General features: G+C 37.9%; 2 protein-coding genes across 3 annotated transcripts in view; both read left to right on the forward strand.

Moving 5' to 3' along the window:
• Window positions 1-14,278, forward strand: part of LOC133650135 (SEC14-like protein 2) — a 31,176-nt gene extending 16,898 nt beyond the window's left edge. Inside the window, exons 7-12 of the mRNA XM_062047022.1 lie at window positions 999-1,059; window positions 3,661-3,744; window positions 3,819-3,925; window positions 7,761-7,900; window positions 12,705-12,874; window positions 12,943-14,278. Of these exons, the coding sequence (XP_061903006.1) occupies window positions 999-1,059; window positions 3,661-3,744; window positions 3,819-3,925; window positions 7,761-7,900; window positions 12,705-12,874; window positions 12,943-13,094 (714 nt within the window). The 3' untranslated portion in view covers window positions 13,095-14,278. The remainder of the gene's footprint in view (window positions 1-998; window positions 1,060-3,660; window positions 3,745-3,818; window positions 3,926-7,760; window positions 7,901-12,704; window positions 12,875-12,942) is intronic.
• A 1,456-nt stretch (window positions 14,279-15,734) lies between these two features.
• LOC133649591 (coiled-coil domain-containing protein 169-like) overlaps window positions 15,735-25,000 on the forward strand; it is an 11,336-nt gene continuing 2,070 nt past the window's right edge. Inside the window, exons 1-7 of one of the 2 annotated variants that reach the window (XM_062046194.1) lie at window positions 15,735-16,180; window positions 16,246-16,328; window positions 16,399-16,509; window positions 16,602-16,642; window positions 20,627-20,725; window positions 23,409-23,462; window positions 23,521-23,594. In XM_062046194.1, coding sequence (XP_061902178.1) covers window positions 16,110-16,180; window positions 16,246-16,328; window positions 16,399-16,509; window positions 16,602-16,642; window positions 20,627-20,725; window positions 23,409-23,462; window positions 23,521-23,594 — 533 coding nt within the window. In that variant the 5' untranslated portion in view covers window positions 15,735-16,109. Of the gene's footprint in view, window positions 16,329-16,398; window positions 16,510-16,601; window positions 16,643-20,626; window positions 20,726-23,408; window positions 23,463-23,520; window positions 23,595-25,000 lie in introns of both variants that reach the window. The other variant, XM_062046193.1, reaches the window with a different exon arrangement.

A 25,000-nucleotide genomic window follows, 5' to 3' on the forward strand; every position in this document is an offset into this window, starting at 1 on the left:
ATCTGGGCTAAACGGTTGCAAAACTAGCTAAAAAAGTCAGCGCGCTAATGTTAGCATGCAAGCGAGCTAACGTGAGCATGGTAATAGTTAGCTTGTGTCACATACCAAGTTATGTCTCTAAGGTGTATGGCTGGGGAATTAGAGGGGGAAAAAAAGTACAATTAGCTAAAAAAGTTTGCACTTTAATGTTAGCATGCTAGCAGTTAACAAGTGTCACATACCAAGTTATATGACCCAAAGGTGTATGGCTGCGGAAATAGAAAAAAAAAAGTTAAAAATTAGATGAAAAAGTTAGCAAGCTTAAGTTAGCATCGTTTGCATACTAACAGTTAACAAGTGTCACATACAAAGTTATGCATCTGGGCTAAACGGTTGCGAAACTAGCTCAAAAAGTTAGCGCGCTAATGTTAGCATGCAAGCGAGCTAACGTGAGCATGGTAATAGTTAGCTTGTGTCACATACCAAGTTATGTCTCTAAGGTGTATGGCTGGGGAATTAGAGGGGAAAAAAAGTACAATTAGCTAAAAAAGTTTGCACTTTAATGTTAGCATGCTAGCAGTTAACAAGTGTCACATACCAAGTTATATGACTAAGGTAAACGGTTGCAAAATTAGCCCAAAAAGCTAGCATTTTAATGGTTGCATGCTAACGTAAACATGCATACAGTTGGCAAACTATAGATACGGATTGTTTTGATTAGGGCGAGCAGATTCAATAGATCGTCCACCCAATTGTCTGTTCTGGTTCTAAAATTATTTTCGCCTCGCACAGTGGAAAGCTTCTCCGAGATGTTGTCAGTTTCATGGTTTAAATTCCGCAGACGTGAAATTAGTTAAAGTTAAAAGTAGCAATGATGGTCACACACACACTAGGTGTGGTGAAATTAACCTCTGCATTTGACCCATCACCCTTGTTCACCCCCCCTGGGAGATGAGGGGAGCAGTGAGGGACAAGGTGCTTCTCAAAGTGGCTCTTTAGAGTTGTCCTTGTGTCTTCAGATCCTGCAGATGTTTGAGGACAACTACCCAGAAGGCCTCAAGAGGTTGTTTGTCATCAAAGGTAAATCTTGTTGGTTTTTTTAAGCATATTCTACATATTTCTTCACCTAAATTGAGCATTTTGAAGCATACAAGTGGCAAAATGAAGTACAAAACCCCAAAAGCGGTGAAGTTGTCACGTTGTGTAAATGGTAAATAAAAAGAGAATACAATGATTTGCTAATCCTTTTCAACTTATATTCAATTGAATAGACCGCAAAGACAAGATATTTCATGTTTGAACTGGAAAACGTTGTTATTTTGTGCAAATATTAGCTCATTTGGAATTTGATGCCTGCAACATGTTTCAAAAAAGCTGGCACAAGTGGCAAAAAAGACTGAGTAAGTTGAGGAATGCTCATCAAAGACTTATTTGGAACATCCCACAGGTGAACAGGCTAATTGGGAACAGGTGGGCGCCATGATTGGGTATAAAAGCGGCTTCCGCGAAATGCTCAGTGGTTCACAAACAAGGACGGGGTCGAGGGTCACCACTTTGTCAACAAATGCCTAAGCAAATTGTTGAAGGACAACATTTCTCAACCAGCTATTTAGGGATTTCAGAGTCCAGAGAATCTGGAGAAATAACTGCACGTAAGCCATGATATTACGGACCTTCCATCCCTCGGGCGGTACTGCATCAAAAAGCCACATCAGTGTGTAAAGGATATCACCACATGGGTCCAGGAACACTTCAGAAAACCACTGTCAGTAACTACAGTCGGTCGCTACATCTGTAAGTGCAAGTTAAAACTCTACTATGCCAAGCCAAAGCCATTTATCAACAACACCCAGAAGACGACGTCCACAGTTTCGAAAAACAATATGAAATGTGGACTCGTCAGACCACAGAAGACTTTTCCACTTTACATCAGTCCATCTTAGATGAGCTCGGGGCCCAGCGAAGCCAGCGGCGTTTCTGGGTGTTGTTGATAAATGGCTCTGCATAGTAGAGTTTTACCAACTATAATGCCATGCTTTTGTAACACATGGCTTGGCATTGTCTTGCTGAAATAAGCAGGGGCGTCCATGATAACATTGCTTGGATGGCAACATATATTGCTCCAAAACCTGTATGTACCTTTCAGCATTAATGGTGCCTTCACAGATGTGTAAGTTACCCATGTCTTGGGCACTAACACACCCCCATACCATCACACATGCTGCCTTTTACACTTTGCGCCTAGAACGGGGGTCGGCAACCCGCGGCTTTAGCGCCGCCCTAGTGGCTCTCTGGAGATTTTTCAAAAATGTATGAAGAATGGAAAAAGATGAGGGGAAAAAAAATCTATTTTTTTGTTTTAGTATGGTTTCTGTAGGAGGACAAACATGACACAAACCTCCCTAATTGTTATAAATCACACTGTTTATATTAAACATCCTTCACTGATTCGAGTATTTGGCGAGTGCCGTTTTGTCCTACTAATTTTGGTGGTCCTTGAACTCACCGTATAGTTTGTTTACATAACTTTCTCCGACTTTCTAGGACGTGTTTTATGCCACTTCTTTTTCTGTCTCATTTTGTCCACCACACTTTTAGCGTTGAGCATGAGTGCACGAAGGTGAGTTTTGTTGATGTTATTGACTTGTGTGGAGTGCTAATCAGACATATTTGGTCACTGCATGACTGCAAGCTAATCGGTGCTAACATGCTAGTTAGGCTAGCTATATGTACATATTGCATCATTATGCCTCATTTGTAGCTATATTTGAGCTCATTTAATTTCCCTTAAGTCCTCTTAATTCAATGTATATCTCATGACACACTATCTGTATGTAATATGGCTTTTAATTTTTTGCGGCTCCAGACAGATTTGTTTTTGTATTTTTGGTCCAATATGGCTCTTTCAACATTTTGGGTTGCCGACCCCTGGCCTAGAACAATCCGGATGGTTATTTTCCTCTTTGGTCCGGAGGACACGACGTCCACAGTTTCCAAAAACAATTTAAAACGTGGACTCGTCAGACCACAGAACACTTTTCCACTTTACTTCAGTCCATCTTAGATGAGCTCGGGGCCCAGCGAAGCCGGCAGCGTTTCTGGGTGTTGTTGATAAAATGGCTTTGGCTTTTCATAGTAGTGTTTTAACTTGCACTTACAGATGTAGCAACCAACTATAGTTACTGACAGTGGTTTTCTGAAGTGTTTGAGCCCGTGTGGTGATATCCTTTACACACTGATGTGGCTTTTCGATGCAGTACCGCCTGAGGGATCCAAGGTGCGTAATATCATGGCTTACGTGCAGTGATTTCTCCAGATTCTCTAAACCCTTTGATGATATCACGGAGCGTAGATGGTGAAATCCCTAAATTCCTTGCAATAGCTGGTTGAGAAATGTTGTTCTTAAACAATTTGCTCAGGCATTTGTTGACAAAGTGGTGACCCTCGACCCCGTCCTTGTTTGTGAACGACTGAGCATTTCACGGAAGCCGCTTTTATACCCAATCATGGCACCCACCTGTTCCCAATCAGCCTGTTCACCTGTGGGATGTTCCAAATAAGTCTTTGATGAGCATTCCTCAACTCAGTCTTTTTTGCCACTAGTGCCAGCTTTTTTTAAACATGATGCAGGCATCAAATTGTGTTGGGAGTACTGTTTAAACCTTTCTGTTGGTCCTCCAGCTCCCAAACTCTTCCCAGTTGCCTTCAACCTGGTCAAACACTTCCTGAGTGAGAACACGCGACACAAGATCTGCATCCTGGGTGGTGGGTCACGTGGTTGAAATCAGTCGTGATCCAGTTCTGATGTAAACCCGGCCCTGAAGTGTTTGCTTCCACAGGTGACTGGCAGGAGGTGCTGCTGAGGCACATCCACGCCGACCAGCTGCCCGCCATTTACGGCGGCAAAATGACGGATCCCGACGGAGACCCGCGCTGTCGGACCAGGGTGAGTTGTTGGACTTGTAGGGTGGCTTTGTTTAGTTCAGGGGTGTACAAAGTGCGGACCGGGGGCCATTTGCGACGCGTGGCTAATTTTTCATATTTATTTGGCATATATTTTGGTATATACATTTTTTTTTTTTTTTTTTAGCTCATTTTGCTTATGTTTTGGTTGTTTTTTGTTTCGAAACTTTGAAAAAAATCTGTATAGAGTACTGGTTTTAAAGGTAAAAACTACAAAAATGGCCCCCGCATCCTTTGATTTGTCAGTGGAAAAAGTTTGGGCACCCCTGATTTAGCGGGTAGGTCACACGCTCGTAGTTTTTGCCTCGTAGTTCCGCTTCATCGCCTGCCTCGTACGTAAGTATTTGATCGCACTGCAAAACAGAAGTTTCCGGCGCACGAGCAGAAAAGGATCTTTGTTGGGTTTGCACACAGCTGAGGGGAAATTGCAGAAGGGTAAAAACCACAAAAGGAGAACTCTGCAGTATGGAAAAGATGTCGAGTGGACACTTTTCAGACAGTTTGGCGTATTTTGGTGAGGCAGCGGGTTCCAGCAGGTGTTCCCAGGGAATGGGAGGCCTTTCGAGGGCCCTATTTTCAGACAATTTGGCATATTTTGGTGAGGCAGAGGGTTCCAGCAGGTGTTCCCAGGGACTGGGAGGAATTTTGGGGCCCTATTTTCAGACAGTTTGGTGTATTTTGGTGGGGCAGAGGGTTCCAGGAGGTGTTCCCAGGGAATGGGAGGCCTTTCGAGGGCCCTATTTTCAGACAATTTGGCGTATTTTGGTGGGGCAGAGAGTGCCAGCAGGTGTTCCCAGGGAATGGAAGGCCTTTCGGGGGCCCTATTTTCAGACAATTTGGCGTATTTTGGTGGGGCAGAGGGTTCTAACAGGTGTTCCCAGGGAATGGGAGGCATTTTGGGGCCCTATTTTCAGACAGTTTGGTGTATTTTGGTGGGGCAGAGGGTTCCAGGAGGTGTTCCCAGGGAATGGGAGGCCTTTCGGGGGCCCTATTTTCAGACAATTTGGCGTATTTTGGTGGGGCAGAGGGTTCCAGGAGGTGTTCCCAGGGAATGGGAGGAATTTTGGGGCCCTATTTTCAGACAGTTTGCCGTATTTTGGTGAGGCAGAGGGTTCCAGCAGGTGTTCCCAGGGAATGGGAGGCCTTTGGGGGCCCTATTTTCAGACAATTTGGCGTATTTTGGTGAGGCAGAGGGTTCCAGCAGGTGTTCCCAGGGAATGGGAGGCCTTTGGGGGCCCTATTTTCAGACAATTTGGCGTATTTTGGTGAGGCAGCGGGTTCCAGCAGGTGTTCCCAGGGAATGGGAGGTCTTTCGGGGCCCTATTTTCAGACAATTTGGCATATTTTGGTGAGGCAGAGGGTTCCAGCAGGTGTTCCCAGGGACTGGGAGGAATTTTGGGGCCCTATTTTCAGACAGTTTGGTGTATTTTGGTGGGGCAGAGGGTTCCAGGAGGTGTTCCCAGGGAATGGGAGGCCTTTCGAGGGCCCTATTTTCAGACAATTTGGCGTATTTTGGTGGGGCAGAGAGTGCCAGCAGGTGTTCCCAGGGAATGGAAGGCCTTTCGGGGGCCCTATTTTCAGACAATTTGGCGTATTTTGGTGGGGCAGAGGGTTCTAACAGGTGTTCCCAGGGAATGGGAGGCATTTTGGGGCCCTATTTTCAGACAGTTTGGTGTATTTTGGTGGGGCAGAGGGTTCCAGGAGGTGTTCCCAGGGAATGGGAGGCCTTTCGGGGGCCCTATTTTCAGACAATTTGGCGTATTTTGGTGGGGCAGAGGGTTCCAGGAGGTGTTCCCAGGGAATGGGAGGAATTTTGGGGCCCTATTTTCAGACAGTTTGCCGTATTTTGGTGAGGCAGAGGGTTCCAGCAGGTGTTCCCAGGGAATGGGAGGCCTTTGGGGGCCCTATTTTCAGACAATTTGGCGTATTTTGGTGAGGCAGAGGGTTCCAGCAGGTGTTCCCAGGGAATGGGAGGCCTTTGGGGGCCCTATTTTCAGACAATTTGGCGTATTTTGGTGGGGCAGAGGGTTCCAGCAGGTGTTCCCAGGGAATGGGAGGCCTTTCGGGGCCCTATTTTCAGACAGTTTGGCGTATTTTGGTGGGGCAGCGGGTTCCAGCAGGTGTTCCCAGGGAATGGGAGGTCTTTCGGGGCCCTATTTTCAGACAATTTGGCATATTTTGGTGAGGCAGAGGGTTCCAGCAGGTGTTCCCAGGGAATGGGAGGAATTTTGGGGCCCTATTTTCAGACAGTTTGGTGTATTTTGGTGGGGCAGAGGGTTCCAGGAGGTGTTCCCAGGGAATGGGAGGCCTTTCGAGGGCCCTATTTTCAGACAATTTGGCGTATTTTGGTGGGGCAGAGAGTGCCAGCAGGTGTTCCCAGGGAATGGAAGGCCTTTCGGGGGCCCTATTTTCAGACAATTTGGCGTATTTTGGTGGGGCAGAGGGTTCTAACAGGTGTTCCCAGGGAATGGGAGGCATTTTGGGGCCCTATTTTCAGACAGTTTGGTGTATTTTGGTGGGGCAGAGGGTTCCAGGAGGTGTTCCCAGGGAATGGGAGGCCTTTCGGGGGCCCTATTTTCAGACAATTTGGCGTATTTTGGTGGGGCAGAGGGTTCCAGCAGGTGTTCCCAGGGAATGGGAGGCCTTTCGGGGGCCCTATTTTCAAACAGTTTGGCGTATTATGGTGAGGCAGAGGTTTCCAGCAGGTGTACCCAGGGAATGGGAGGCCTTTCGGGGGCCCTATTTTCAAACAGTTTGGCGTATTATGGTGAGGCAGAGGGTTCCAGCAGGTGTTCCCAGGGAATGGGAGGCCTTTCTGGGGCCCTATTTTCAGACAGTTTGGCGTATTTTGGTGAGGCAGAGGGTTCCAGCAGGTGTTCCCAGGGAATGGGAGGCCTTTTGGGGCCTTATTTTCAGAACGTTTGGCGTATTTTGGTAGTACCTGACATGACCACTGCTCGCTACGCTAGCTAGCACGCTTTGCTCTAGTAGATGTTTGTGACCTGACTGACGCTGGTCTGTCTCTGTAGATAAAATATTGGGCCCAGGACGAGTGAGGAACAGGAGGCCAGAAAGTCCCCCGGCGGTCCAGTTGAAAGGCTTTCTTTTTTTTCTTTCTCTTATTTTGTAATATTACTTTTGACACTTTGCTAGCTAGCATGAGCTGTTATTAAAGTACTGTAGTTAGTGTGTGTAAGCAAAGCAGGTTTGAACAATAAATCCTCTTTTGATGGACTGAAAGCCACTTATACCTTTTGTTGCACCTGACGTCACCGGCTCAAACACTTGGTGGGGAAACAAGCACTCGGCGGTAACTAAACCTGACTTCCTCTTGGTGACGTTGCAATACAAACAAGGCAAGCATGCCTGATAGGACAAGCTCAAAAGTACATTTGGGCTCCATTTGTCAACATGCTAATTAACATTGCTACAACATGCTAACGATAGTATGCTAGAACAAGTTTGGGCCCAAACACTTTGTAGGACTCAACAAAAGACAAGACTAACACGTTCAACTTAATGGCAAAGACTACTTCCTGACTACGGCAACACACCTAGGACAAACTGAATTGAGTTCATACTTGCAAATGAGACAAAATAGCACTGTGATCAATATCAGCTCATTATTAAATGTTGAAAAAATTGTATAAATGTGTTATTAAATGTGTTAGAACATTTTTAAATACAACTATATTGTGCAAAAACAAGAAAAGAAAACCAAGGTTCTTGTGGTTCCTGCACATTTCCCGTAAGTAAACCTTTGTCCTTAGGTCCCTTCCTTTCCTTTGATTCCTTTAATATTGGCGTCTCTTTCCCAGATAAACCACGTGGGCCCAGTGCCCCCCTCCTACTACGTCCGTGATCACGTCTCCGTGGACTACGATCGCTGTTTGACTGTCAGCCGAGGGTCCACACAACAGCTGGACTACGAGATCCTCTTCCCAGGATGTGTCCTCAGGTCAGACTTCATTGTTGAAACCGCACTCAGTTTATTATGTTCATTAGGGGCGGTGTTTAAGAATGTGAGTAAATTCGACCGATGTAACCTTGAAATTACAGCACAGCATTTACTTGTATGACCCAATGCAGACAACCTTCCCTAGTTATGGCGCGTAAAAGTTAACAGACATGGTCACTGAATGAAAATGTCTATGCACCATAAAAAAACTCAAAATGACGATAGCACGGAGAAATATGCACGAGTAAGTAGTAAGAATTGTTTTAGTTATATTGTAAAACTTACAAGCGTTGCTTAAGAGTGATGAATGAAGAATCCAAATGTGTAGAAACGTTATGGACGATAAGAGGACAGAACAACACTTCTACTTCCGGTTGAAAGCTTTACCCAGCAGGAAGCACTTGTAGGCATTCACCAAGCTGCACTACTATTTTCTTTATGGCCGGCGGCGAAGGAAAATCTATAAATAAGCTGCGCCATTTTGTTTTCCGCGTTGGGGTTCAAAGCGTAGGAAAAAATGTGTGGTTTAAAGTCCGCAATTACTGTAATACAATGATTCGTGCTGTTATATCGTATCGGACTGTTGTCGGTATCGGCTGATACTCCAGGCTCCAATATTGGTATCGTACCAGAAGTGAAAACTTTGTATGGGGACTCCCCTAACATTCATATTGTATTGGAAAAGACCGAGTAACATAAAAAGCACTTGTAGGCATTCACCCAGCTGCACTACTAATTTTCTTTATGGCCGGCGGCGAAGGAAAATCTATAAATAAGCTGCGCCGTTTTGTTCGCCGCAGGGTTCAAAGCGTAGGAAAAAATTTGCAGTTTAAAGTCTGGAATTACGGTAATACAATGATTCGTGCTGATGTATCGTATCAGATTATTATCGGTATCGACTGATACTCCAGGCTCCAATATTGGTATCGTACCAGAAGTGAAAACTTTTGTATGGGGACTCCCCTAACATTCATATTGTATTGGAAAAGACCGAGTAACATAAAAAGCACTTGTAGGCATTCACCCAGCTGCATTACTAATTTTCTTTATGGCCGGCGGCGAAGGAAAATCTATAAATAAGTTGCGCCATTTTGTTAGCCGTAGGGCTCAAAGCGTAGGAAAAAATGTCTGCGGTTTAAAGTCCAGAATTACGGTAATACAATGATTCGTGCTGATGTATCGTATCAGATTATTATCGGTATCGACTGATACTCCAGGCTCCAATATTGGTATCGTACCAGAAGTGAAAACTTTTGTATGGGGACTCCCCTAACATTCATATTGTATTGGAAAAGACCGAGTAACATAAAAAGCAATGTCAACAATGAGTTTGCAACCAGTCTGCTGAAGTCACATATTGGGACTTCATAACGAAAGCTTTTCTTTTTTTTACGCTGAATTTTGTGATCTGAATTATTGATTACATAGTTTGTAATCAAATTATGCTGACTATTTTATTGAAATATATTTATTGTATAAAAATTCAGTCTTAAAAAAAAAAAAATCAGTGAATAAAAAATTCGGTGTAAATAAAATTCAGAGTACGGTATACAGTGTCTAAAAATGTGCTACGTCAAAAAGCAAGACTTACTTTATCAAGACTGAAGCAAGCCAATGAGGTGTCAAGTTTGAAGTCATGTGACACAGGTCTTGCAAAACAACATGAAAAAGGGTCATTAACTGGCATAATACAACATAATTAACATTTCAAAGTGGGGTATTGTCAAACTTTAGAAATGACTCCAATGGTTAGAATCTGCACTTTTGAGTGACACACCAAGCTCTGCTTCATGCACCAACAGAGTGGGCGGGGCTTGTTTACGGAGCAAAAAAAAAGCCTGATAGCGAGTGTCAGACGGAGGCAGTTTTACAACAAAGTTGTACTTTGAATTTTTTTACACTGACTTTCTTTTTACACTGGAATGTTTTACACTGACTTTTTTTACACTTAATTTTTTGTACACAATATTTTTGTTTTCACTAAATTTTATTACACTTATTATTGCACTGAATTTTTTTTACTAAATTTGTTTTAGACTGAAGTAGTTTACACTAAATCGTTTTTACAGTTAATTATTTTAACACTGAATTTGATTTATACTTAATTTTCTTTTTTACACCAATTTTTTTTTTTACACTTACATTTTTTTTACACAGTTTTTACACAATTCTTTTTACAATTTATTTTTTTACACTGGATTTTCTTTACGCCAAATTTTTTCACACTGATTATTTTTTACAATTTTTTTTTTTTTACACTGAATTATTTTTACACTGAATTTTTTAAAACCACATTTATTTATTTTTTACTGATTTATTTTTACACTGAATTTCGTTACACTTAACTTGTTTTTACACTGAATTTTAAAACTCTGAATAAGTTTTAAATGAAATTGTCGGCATAAGTTGATGATAACAAAGACACAAAGCAAGCTCCACACTGTCATGTGACCAACATACATGATGATGATGATGTCATGTGACCAACATACATGATGATGATGTCATGTGACCAACATACATGATGATGATGTCATGTGACCAACATACATGATGATGTCATGTGACCAACATACATGATGATGATGTCATGTGACCAACATACATAATGATGTCATGTGACCAACATACATGATGATTATGTCATGTGACCAGCATACATGATAATTATGTCATGTGACCAACATACATGATGATGATGATGATGTCATGTGACCAACATACATGATGATGATGTCATGTGACCAACATACATGATGATGTCATGTGACCAACATACATGATGATGATGTCATGTGACCAACATACATGGTGATTATGTCATGTGACCAGCATACATGATGATGATATCATGTGACCAGCATACATGATGATTATGTCATCTGACCAACATACATGATGATGATGTCATGTGACCAACATACATGATGATGATGTCATGTGACCAACATACATGATGATGATGATGTCATGTGAGCAACATACATGATGATGTCATGTGACCAATATACATGATGATGATGATGTCATGTGACCAACATACATGATGATGTCATGTGACCAACATACATGATGATGTCATGTGGCCAACATACATGATGATGATGTCATGTGGCCAACATACATGATGATGATTATGTCATGTGGCCAACATACATGATGATAATGATGTCATGTGACCAACATACATGATGATGATGATGTCATGTGAGCAACATACATGATGATGTCATGTGACCAACATACATGATGATGTCATGTGACCAACATACATGATGATTATGTCATGTGACCAGCATACATGATGATTATGTCTTGTGACCAACATACATGATGATGATGTCATGTGACCAGCATACATGATGATGATGTCATGTGACCAACATACATGATGATTGTCATGTGACCAACATACATAATGATGATGTCATGTGACCAACATACATGATGATTATGTCATGAGACCAACATACATGATGATTATGTCATGTGACCAGCATACATGATGATTATGTTATATGACCAGCATACATAATGATGGTGTCATGTGACCAACATACATGATGATTATGTCATGTGACCAACATACATAATGATGATGTCATGTGACCAACATACCTGATGATTATGTCATGAGACCAACATACATGATGATTATGTCATGTGACCAGCATACATGATTATGTCATATGACCAACATACATGATGATGTCATGTGACCAACATACATGATGATGATGATGTCATGTGACCAACATACATGATGATGATGATGTCATGTGACCAACATACATGATGATGATGATGTCATGTGACCAACATACATGATGATGATGTCATGTGACCAACATACATGATGATTATGTCATGTGACCAACATACATGATGATGATGTCATGTGACCAACATACATGATGATGATGTCATGTGACCAGCATACATGATGATGATGTCATGTGAACAACATACATAATGATTATGTCATGTGACCAGCATACATAATGATGGTGTCATGTGACCAACATACATGATGATTATGTCATGTGACCAACATACATAATGATGATGTCATGTGACCAACATACATTATGATTATGTCATGAGACCAACATACATGATGATTATGTCATGTGACCAGCATACATGATGATTATGTCATATGACCAACATACATGATGATGTCATGTGACCAACATACATGATGATGATGATGTCATGTGACCAACATACATGATGATGATGTCATGTGACCAACATACATGATGATGATGATGTCATGTGACCAACATACATGATGATGATGATGTCATGTGACCAACATACATGATGATGATGATGTCATGTGACCAACATACATGATGATGATGATGTCATGTGACCAACATACATAATGATGATGTAATGTGACCAACATACATGATGATGATGTCATGTGACCAACATACATGATGATTATGTCATGTGACCAACATACATGATGATTATGTCATGTGACCAGCATACATGATGATGATGTCATGTGACCAACATACATGATGATTATGTCATGTGACCAACATACATGATGATGATGTCATGTGACCAGCATACATGATGTCATGTGACCAACATACATGATGATGATGTCATGTGACCAACATACATGATGATGTCATGTGGCCAACATACATGATGATGATGTCATGTGGCCAACATACATGATGATGATGATGTCATGTGGCCAACATACATGATGATAATGATGTCATGTGACCAACATACATGATGAGGATGATGTCATGTGACCAACATACATGATGGGCAGGTGGCAGTTCTCCAGCGAGGGAGCAGACATTGGTTTCGGGGTGTTCATGAAGGGGAAGAAGGGCGAGTGGAAGAAGGCGGCCCAGATGGACGAGGTGTTGCCCAGCCAGCGCTACAACGCCCACCTGGTGCCTGAAGACGGCTCGCTGACCTGCGAGCGACCCGGCGTGTGTGAGTGCTCCCTCCTCACGTCACATGACCTCACTTTAGCCCTCTCACTAACACCGCCACCTTCTCAGACGTGCTGCGCTTCGACAACACCTACAGCATCTTCCAGGCCAAGAGGATCAGTTTCAGCGTGGAGGTCCTGCTGCCGGACCGCCTGAAGGCCCAACGGGACCACGGGGGGGCCCAGAGTCCGAAGGACGGCCAGGGAGACCACGGATCGTAGCGGGAGGAGGAGGAAGTGCAGCGCGGAGTGAACTGGCAGCATTAAAAGTGCAAACATCTCAATGTGTTCTTGACAGGAGGAGAAGCTCGCACAGGTGAAGAAGTGCAGGTAATTATTGTTATGAGTGTCATGTCACACCTAGCCAAGTGTGAATCAAGAAGGAACCAATTAAAATGTCATGTCAAACCATTGCTTTTTAAACACTTTTACACCATTTACATCATTCTGTCCCGATACAACTGTTTCACTTACCGATACCGATATCGAGCCCACTCAACATCATCATCAAGAAAAAGGTTTTATCAAGTGAAACGAGTCAAACAGTCGGACAAACCAACCTATTTATTATTCACCGTCTGGCATGGACTTATGCAGTCTTTAAGTCTAAGTGGGGCGGTAATTGTTTTTTTCCCCATGAAGTCAAGTCGCATTGAGTTGAATGACGCAGACACGTTTGTTACCGGATACTTTCTGATATGCCTTGGAGACTTTGTATGTGTAAGTAATATTGTTTGATATTCGTTTGTATTGACAAATTGTTGATTTCTGTTAGCATGCTGACGTTAGCGTGCTAGCTTATTTTTAGCTAGATTTGTAGTTTTGCACCAAGTCATGTTTTGGTACTTGATGCAGGCTAGCATTTTGAACATTTTTCAGGGACACACCTCAGAGTAATATATTTTGGTACATGATGCATGTTACAGTTAGCATTTGTGCATGCTGACATTAGCATGCTAGCTTTTTTAAATAAATTTTGCAGCGTCACATATGTTGTTTCTTTACAAATGATACCTGCTAGTCTGCTAACTTTGTTTTTAGCTATTTTTGTAGGTATACACCTGAGTCATACTTTGGTACTTGATGCATGCTAATGTTAGCATCCGAGCATTTTAAACACATTTCTCAGTGTCACATATTGCTTCTTTACGAATGATACCTGTTAGCATGCTCACGTCAGTATGCTAACTTGGTTTTTAGCTATTTTTGTAAGTATGCACCTCAATCATATTTTGGTACTTGATGCATACTATTGTTAGCAGGCTAGCGTTTTAAACACATTTTTCCGGTACACACCTCAGAGTAATATATTTTTGGTACTTGACACATGTTACGGTTAGCATTTTAGCATGCTAGATTTTTTTTTAGGAAATTTAGCAGTTGTCATATATTTTGACTGTAAGCATGCTAGCTTTTTCAGCCCATTTTGTAAAAAAATGTTTGTTAGCATGTTAGCATGCTAGATATTTTATTTTAGGAAATTTAGCAGGTGTCATTAATTTTGACTGTAAGCATGCTAGCTTTTTCAGCCCATTTTGTAAAAAAAATGTGTTAGCATTTTAACTTGCTAGTTGTTTTTTTTAGGAAATTTAGCAGGTGTCATATTTTGACTGTAAGCATGCTAGCTTTTTCAGCCCATTTTGTAAAAAGAATTTGTTAGCATTTTAGCATGCTGGATTTTTTTTTATAGGAAATTTAGCAGGTGTCATATATTTTGACTGTAAGCATGCTAGCTTTTTCAGCCCATTTTGTTAAATTTTTTGTTACTTGATGCTCTCCGGCCAGCTTTCTAACTGTTAGCATTCCAGCAAATATTGCTTCTTTACGAATGATACCTGTTAGTATGCTACCTTTGTTTTTAGCTATTGTTGTAAGTATGCACCTCAGTCATATTTTGGTACTTGATGCATGCTATTGTTAGCAGGCTAGCATTTTAAACACATTTTTCCGGTACACACCTCAGAGTAATATATTTTTGGTACTTGACACATGTTACAGTTAGCATTTTTTTTAGGAAATTTAGCAGATATACACCTTAAGTGTCATATATTTTGACCATAAGCATGCTATTGTTAGCATGCTAGCTTTTTCAGCCCATTTTGTTACATTTTTTTGTTACTTGTTGACGCTCTCCGGCCAGCTTTCTAACTGTTAGCATTTCAGCTCGACTTCAGCTTTACGCGAAATTCCTAACGGAATTGCATTTTTTTTTAGTTCTTTGAAACAATCTATTTATTTTTTATGTATTTTTATTTTAATTTTATTTTTTGTTTTGAAGGTGAAAACTACCTAAATGAATCAGAATCACAAATACTTTATTAATCCCCACGGGGAAATGAAAATTTTCAGCACAATTCCCATTCAATATTTTTTTTTTTTTTTGGCCCCCGCATCCTTTGATTTGCCAGTCTGTGGCCCTCAGTGGACCCCTGGTGTAAGTAATATTTAAGTATAATTATTTGATACTTGTTTATATTGACAAATGTGCTGTTTTAGACTGCTATATTGTTCAAATAATTTTAAGTGTGTCTAGCTTGTGTGCTATTGTGTGCTTAGCTGTTGTGTAGGTCCTAGTAGCTTATAGTTAGCATGCTGACAGTACGATGCTAACAATAGTATAATTACAGATAGCATTAGTGAATTACCAAAATATGACACTGACACTGAATTTGGTTTAAAAAAAAATCTAGCATGCTAATGTTAGCATGCTAAAATGCTAACTAAAACATGCATCAAGTACCAAAACATATTACTCTGAGGTGTGTACCTGCTAACCTGCTAACGTTAATCTGCGTCAAATACCGAAATATGACTGAGGTGTATACTTACAAAGTTAGCTAAAAAAGAAATAAAATAGTATCAATCGTCCGGTAACAAAATATTACATTAAAATTGGCAAAAAGGCTAACATGCTAACGGTTGTGCCGTTAAAAATGAGCTTCCGGTTGTATTTTGGACACCTTTGAACCAAAGTAAAACCTCATAAACAATATTGTATTAGGTATTTGCGATTGTTTACCTTTGTGTTATTTAAAGGTAAATGTACTTTTAATATTCAAGCTTCGTGCGGGTGTATTTATGTCATTATTCACAATGTGAACGCCCGCGGACGTCATACGTAGACCCTCCAGTTTAAAAGTCCACAGCGCCCTCTGCTGGCGAAGCGGCGTTACTGACCGGAAGTGGCTGTATCCATGGGAGCCAGCTGCCACAAACTTCTTTTCTCGGCGAGCAAACATGAGCAAAGACTCGGGTCGGCACGACATGGCGCGTCTCCGGGTCGAACTGGAGCAAGAACGAGAAATAAAGTAAGTTTTTTTTTCAGAACCGGAACTATAGTTTGTGTTCTGAGAAACTTTTTCTTCTATGTAAGAGACATGTTGGAGGAGTCTGTGCGGGACTTGGGCTGCACCATGAGGGAGCTGCAAGACCGGCTGCACGGTGTGGACCGGGAAGGTGAGCTGGTCCTGGTCCTGGTCCTGGTCCTGGTCCTGGTCTGATGTGTTTGCTGTGTGTGCGTGCGCAGACAACGAGTGGAAGACCAGATATGAAACTCAGACCGAAGTCAACGCGCAGCTGCAGAGGCAAACCTCGCTGGTCCACGAACGACTGGAGGACCTGCGCGGCAAACCCATGGGTGAGAAAGACGTCATGGTGTACCTAATGAATTGTCCCGCTACAAAGTGACGTCATTACACCACTTTTCTTCTCCTTCAATATGTCGTACAGACCGCCTGGCGTCTATCCGGTCCTACGACGACATGCCGACGGTGAGTGTTTACATGTCTTAATATAGTCAGTCAGGTGTGTGTTGCACTGAACGCCAGCAGAGGGCGCCAGAGTAAATATCAAATGACAGGCAGGAAGACTCCAGGCAGAATTCAATTTTGAGCCCAACTATTGAAGAAAGTACTTTATTGATCCCTGCGGGGGATTCAGCACCACAGTTTGCTCACAATAAACACTTAGGTATTTTTTACATGTGAATAATATAAATACAGTCTATTATACAGCATTATTCACATGGAAATAATATAAATACACTCTATTATACAGCATTATTCACATGTGAATTTAAATACAGTCTATTATACAGCATTATTCACATGTGAATAATATAAATACAGTCTATTATACAGCATATTCACATGTGAATAATATAAATACAGTCTATTATACAGCATTATTCACATGTGAATAATATAAATACAGTCTATTATACAGCATTATTTACGTGTGAATAATATAAATACAGTCTATTATACAGCATTTATCACGTGGGAATATTACAAATAAAGTCTATTATACAGCATTATTCACATGTGAATAATATAAATAGTCTATTATACAGCGTTAGTCACATGTGAATAACATAAATACAGTCTATTATACAGCATTATTCACATGTGAATAACATAATTACAGTCTATTATACAGCATTTATCACGTGGGAATATTATAAATATAGTCTATTATACAGCATTATTCACATGTGAATAATATAAATATAGTCTATTATACAGCATTATTCACATTTGAATAATATAAATACAGTCTATTATACATCATTTTTCACATGTGAGTAATATATATACAGTCTATTATACAGCATTATTCACATTTGAATAATAAAAATACAGTCTATTATACATCATTATTCACATGTGAGTAATATAAATACAGTCTATTATACAGCATTATTCACATGTGAATAACATAATTACAGTCTATTATACAGCATTATTCACATGTGAGTAATATAAATACAGTCTATTATACAGCATTATTCACGTGTGAATAACATAAATACAGTCTATTGTACAGTATTTTTCACATGTGAATAACATAAATACAGTCTATTATACAGCATTATTCACATGTTAATAATATAAATACAGTCTATTATACAGCATATTCACATGTGAATAATATAAATACAGTCTATTATACAGCATTATTCACGTGTGAATAATATAAATACAGTCTATTATACAGCATTTATCACGTGGGAATATTATAAATAAAGTCAATTATACAGCATTATTCACATGTGAATAATATAAATAGTCTATTATACAGCATTAGTCACATGTGAATAACATAAATACAGTCTATTATACAGCATTATTCACATGTGAATAACATAATTACAGTCTATTATACAGCATTTATCACGTGGGAATATTATAAATATAGTCTATTATACAGCATTATTCACATGTGAATAATATAAATATAGTCTATTATACAGCATTATTCACATTTGAATAATATAAATACAGTCTATTATACATCATTATTCACATGTGAGTAATATATATACAGTCTATTATACAGCATTATTCACATTTGAATAATATAAATACAGTCTATTATACATCATTATTCACATGTGAGTAATATAAATATAGTCTATTATACAGCATTATTCACATGTGAATAATATAAATACAGTCTATTATACAGCATTATTCACATGTGAATAACATAATTACAGTCTATTATACAGCATTATTCACGTGTGAATAATATAAATACAGTCTATTATACAGCATTTATCACGTGGGAATATTATAAATATAGTCTATTATACAGCATTATTCACATGTGAATAATATAAATAGTCTACTATACAGCATTAGTCACATGTGAATAACATAAATACAGTCTATTATACAGCATTATTCACATGTGAATAATATAAATACATTAAACATTTACAGCACATGTACAGTCAAAAGGAACATATGCATTATACGAATTATGGGAATGTTTTATACTAATGTGAAATCGCGGGAAATACATTTTCAATCATTTATTTTTAAAGTGCTAAATGACAAATTTAACATATTTAAAACATAAAGCTGCATATTGTCCTGACATATTTATGATAGGTCAAATGACTAATAGAGCACGAATACATATTATGAATAATAATATTAAATATCCATCCATCCATCCATTTTCTATCGCTTGTCCTAATATGTCAAATTACCATTATAGCACTAATAATAATAAATATTAATAATAACATTATTAAATACATTTATAGTAATAATAATCTATAGTTATAGTATTAAATACATTAATATTAATAATGATTTTTTGTTGCCTAAAACGAATTCACAGGAAATTATTTTCAATCATTTAATAATAATAATAATAATAGTATTAAATGAATAAATTAATAGTAATAATTCATAATTAATGTATACATATAATATACATTTTCAGTCATTTATTTTTTTAAGTGCTAACTTACACATTTATTATAATTAAAACATAAAGTGCACATTGCTTGACATATTTCCAAATATGTCAAATTACCAATATAGCACAAATTATAATAATAATAATGATTAATAAAAATATAAAATAAATAAATAGTAATAATAATACATAAATATTTTATACATAGGGTATACATTTTCAGTCATTTATTTTTTAAGGGCTAAATAACAAAATTAACACAATTAAAACATAAAGCTGTATTTTGTATTGACATATTTCCAAACATGTCAAATTACCAATATAGCACAAATAATAATAATTAATTATAATAATAAATACATTAGAAGAAGAAAACATGATAGTGTTATTTGTCTCTACAGTGGTTCTTCTGTATAATATTGTCTCCTTACTAACATTAAAGAAAAGAAAAAAGGAGTTACAAATAAATAGATAAATGTACAACAAAGAATATTGTTAATTATTGTCATAAAGCGGTGTATGTTCATTGCTATTAACGTTGTTTTTAGTCTGTAACAGAAAATACTTAAAGTGCATCAATTTGCCTGGAATTAAAAAATATATATATACATTTTTATTTCAAATATTTGAAAAAAATTATGGACTTCAACCATTTAATAAACTCAATTATAAATTCATAGTGATCAGCAACATTAACTCAGGAGCACAATATATAAGGACTTGAAACTACAAAATTAATTTATTTTCATCAAAATGAGGAAGTCAGGATCAATGAGTGAGGTTTGAAGTATGAAACTGAGTGATACTGATAAAGCATGCACACTAGCATCGCACATGGATTTGTCTAAGGGTCCGACATTTTTTTATCAGCTCTTGTAAAATGAAATAATGATGTATATTGTTAGTTGGTGTATTACTTTAGCATTTTCTCCAGCTTTTGTACACCACCTACAATAAATTGAGTGCCGGGACTCCCATGTTTTATTCTAAGGCAAAGATGGAAATCTCTTTATTTTGACGAAGATGTCAGGTTCAAACACTGATGACATCTATTAAACAAGACAAGAAGCAAGGAATCAAACAGAGACAGAATTCAATTCAGCTCAATTGAGGAGAAACGCGTGGACACCGTACCCTTGCACAGTGTCGTCCCACGCTCTGACGAAATATTGTACGCCTCCTCTTTTATTTGGACTTTCCCTGTTTACATGGCAACAGCTGTTTCTAAAGGGACGGGGGTCGTAAACAGCCGTTGCCCTCGGTCACAAAACAGTTCAAAGAAAAGGTGCCTGGAGGGGAGTCAGGCCCTGCTTCCTCTCCGCTTTGTAGATCTCGGGTCAAGACAAAATCTTCCTGTGGATTACAATACATCAAAGAAACCGACACCATCATGTCGCTCCCCATCCTACACAGTGTAGTTTTACAAGCCTTTTGCTTGGTAAGACCAAAGACAGCTTTTGTCCTCTCGCCGGGAACTCATGGCAACACAAAGTTTTGTGATAACTTAGATACATTTATTCTGAAAAACGTCTTCATTGTCCCAGGAGGCTCTGAGACAGCGCCTCAAGCTGCTGACGGACGATAAGTCACAACTCCGCAGTCAGCTGATGGACTATCGGATCAGGATCGAGCAGGAGGGGAAGGTTTGTGTCCTCTTTTGTTTTCATTTGAGTCTCATCTGCAATGCAGTTGCACTTCCAGGACACTAGGTGGCGGTACTGTGTAGGCTACCTATGGTATGTTGTCTAACTAGGAAGCTGAATGTGGTATGTTGTGCCCTACAAAGTGTTTATACCAGGGGTCGGCAACCCAAAATGTTGAAAGAGCCATATTGGACCAAAAAAACAAGCCGCAAAAAAACAGAAGTCTTACATAAGTGTTATAATGAAGACAACACATGATGCAAGTGTCTATATTAGTTATATTACCCTACTATCAAAATGACTTTAAAAGTATCATATAAGTGTTATAATGACGACAGCACATTGTGTAAGTGTCTACATTAGCTATATTAGCCTACTATCAAAATGACTTTAAAAGTATTATATAAGTGTTATAATGAAGACAACACATGATGTAAGTGTCTATATTAGCCTACTATCAAAATGACTTTAAAAGTATTACATAAGTGTTATAATGAAGACAACACATAATGTAAGTGTCTATATTAGCCTACTATCAAAATGACTTTAAAAATATTATATAAGTGTTATAATGAAGGCAACACATGATGTAAGTGTCTATATTAGCCTACTATCAAAATTACTTTAAAAGTCTTATATAAGTGTTATAATGAAGACAACACATGGTGTAAGTGTCTATATTAGCTATATCGGCCCACTATCAAAATGACTTTAAAAGTCTTATATAAGTGTTATAATGAAGACAACACATGATGCAAGTGTCTATATTAGTTATATTAGCCTACTATCAAAATGACTTTAAAATTATCATATAAGTGTTATAATGACAACACATTGTGTAAGTGTCTACATTAGCTATATTAGCCTACTATCAAAATGACTTTAAAAGTCTTATATAAGTGTTATAATGAAGACAACCTATGATGTAAGTGTCTATATTAGCCTACTATCAAAATGACTTTAAAAGTCTTATATAAGTGTTATAATGAAGACAACACATGATGTAAGTGTCTATATTAGCCTACTATCATAATTACTTTAAAAGTCTTATATAAGTGTTACAATGAAGACAACACATGATGTAAGTGTCTACATTAGCTATATTAGCCTACTATCAAAATGACTTTAAAATTATTATATAAGTGTTATAACGACGACAACACATTGTGTAAGTGTCTACATTAGCTATATTAGCCTACTATCAAAATGACTTTAAAAGTCTTATATAAGTGTTATAATGAAGGCAACAGATGATGTAAGTGTCTATATTAGCTATATTAGCCTACTATCAAAATGACTTTAAAAGTAGTATATAAGTTTTATAATGAAGACAGCACTGATGTAAGTGCCTATATTAGCCTACTATCAAAATGACTTTAAAAGTCTTATATAAGTGTTATAATGAAGACAACCATGATGTAAGTGTCTAATTAGTTATATTAGCCTACTATCAAAATGACTTTAAAAGTCTTATATAAGTGTAATAATGAAGACAACACATAATGTAAGTGTCTATAGTAGCCTACTATCAAAATTACTTTAAAAGTCTTATATAATGAAGACAACACATAATATAAGTGTCTATATTAGTTATATCGGCCTACTATCAAAATGACTGTGTCACAGGCTGACACAAATCTTCATTGATTTAACATAGAATATAGAATGTAATATTTATTCTGAACATGAGTAGAACTTCCCAGAGGGTGAGATAAGTCCTGGAAATGACTGTCTTAGAATGGCCAAAGGTATAGACGTGTGCGTCCAAGTTAAAGGAAACATCTTCTAATGGATTTATTACAATCTTTGCAAGCTGGGTAACATTTGCTGTGGTCTGGAACAACAAAATGCAGTCAATATTACATACAGATAATGTGTCATGAGATATATAAATTAAATACACAGAGGACATAAGTAAAGGACATTAAACGAGGCATCATGATGCAATATGTACATACAGCTAGCCTAAATAGCATGTTAGCATGGATTAGCTTGCGGTCATGCAGTGACCAAATATGCCTGATTAGCACTCCACACAAGTCATTAACATCAAAAAAGATCACCTTTGTGCATTCACACACAGTATAAAACGTTTGGTGGACAAACTGAGACAAAGGAGTGGAATAAAACACGTCTTTCTGTGGCAGCTTCGGAGAAAGTTGCACATGTAAACAAACTGTTGCGTCACCGTCCACTCAACTGCGGTGAGTTTAAGGTGGTTTGTGTCGTGTTTGTCCTCTTGCAGAAACTATATTCAAACATAAAGTACATTTTTCGATCTTCATACATTTTTGAAAAAGCTCCAGGGAGCCCCTAGGGCGGCGCTAAGTACCACGCTTATTGCACACCAGCTGTTTAATCGTAACATTCGTCTTGGTTGTAGTTTTAATCAACAAATTTAAAAAGGCGTCGAAATCGCCATGTAAAATCGCTAATGCTAATCAGTAGCATGCCTGTGGAAAATCCAGTGTAAGTTAGCATCAAGCTCACTTTGCGTTGGAGCGTTTTCCTGCCAAGCATTCTCGCTCTGCGGGTGTTGAAAACGGCGACATTGCTAAGAGGGAGTTTGGCTGAGTCGGCTCTCAGTGCTGCTTGACTGACTGTCTTGTTTACGTGAGCCACTGTCTAGACGTCAGGTGTGGAACTATGGCATGTTTATCGCAGCTGTTTCCCCCTCAATCAGGCCTTCCATAGGACCAACGACGAGAGGCGGGCCTACCTGTCTGAAATTGCCAAGGTGAGTTTGCTGGTGGCCGTTGCTATGGCAACAGCTGCTGACCCCCTGTGCTCTGCAGCTGTCCTCCACCGTGGAGGCCCAGAGGAGGCAGTACTCCATGCCGCCACAGAGGGCGGCAGAGAGCCAACCCAGGTGAGTGAGGTGCATTCAATGTTCCAATACAAGTCAAGGCAGTTTCTCAGTCGGGCTGTGAGTCTTTGGGCAGCACACTATTACATTCTTGAGGGTAACAATTCCATTCAGAATCGATTCTCCATTCAAAACGATTCTTGATTCAAAATCAATACTTTTTAAAAAAAATAACATTGGGTGCCAGTTCTACGATGAACTACATTGCTCCATAAAATAGATCAACAAGTCTGATAGATTGTTGAATACAATTATACCCAAATATTTAATAAAGTGACTGGACAGGACAGATAAAAAATATATATATATTATATATATATATATATATATACACACACACACATATGTGTTTATAGATGTGTCTATAGATATGTGTATATGTCTATATGTATATATGTGTGTGTATATATTTGTGTATATGTATAAATGTGTATGTGTATATGTCTATACACGTATGTGTATATATATATATGTATATATGTGTGTGTATATATTTGTGTATATGTATAAATGTGTATGTGTATATGTCTATACATGTATGTGTATATATATATATGTATATATGTGTATGTATATATGTGTGTATGTGTATATGTCTATACATGTATATGTATATATGTGTATATATGTATATGTATATTTGTGTATGTATGTATATGTATATATGTGTATATATCTATATACTGTATGTATATTTATGTGTATATTTATATATGTGTATATATGTATATTTATGTGTATACTTATATATGTATATTTATGTGTATATTTATATATGTGTATGTATATATATATATGTATATTTATGTGTATATTTATATATGTATATGTGTGTATATATATATGTATATTGATGTGTATATTTATATATGTATGTGTGTATATATATATGTATATTTATGTGTATATTTATATATGTATATGTGTGTATATATGTATATGTATATATGTGTATGTATGTATATGTATATATGTGTGTATATGTATATATGTGTATATATCTATATATATGTGTATGTATATATGTATATTTATGTGTATATTTATATATGTGTATATATGTATATTTATGTGTATACTTATATATGTATATTTATGTGTATATTTATATATGTGTATGTATATATATATATGTATATTTATGTGTATATTTATATATGTATATGTGTGTATATATATATGTATATTGATGTGTATATTTATATATGTATGTGTGTATATATATATGTATATTTATGTGTATATTTATATATGTATATGTGTGTATATATGTATATGTATATATGTGTATGTATGTATATGTATATATGTGTGTATATGTATATATGTGTATATATCTATATATATGTGTATGTATATATGTATATTTATGTGTAAATATATATATGTATATTTATGTTTATATTTAT

The sequence above is a fragment of the Entelurus aequoreus genome, linkage group LG05 (genome assembly GCF_033978785.1).
Source record: "Entelurus aequoreus isolate RoL-2023_Sb linkage group LG05, RoL_Eaeq_v1.1, whole genome shotgun sequence".
Taxonomy (NCBI): domain Eukaryota; kingdom Metazoa; phylum Chordata; class Actinopteri; order Syngnathiformes; family Syngnathidae; genus Entelurus; species Entelurus aequoreus.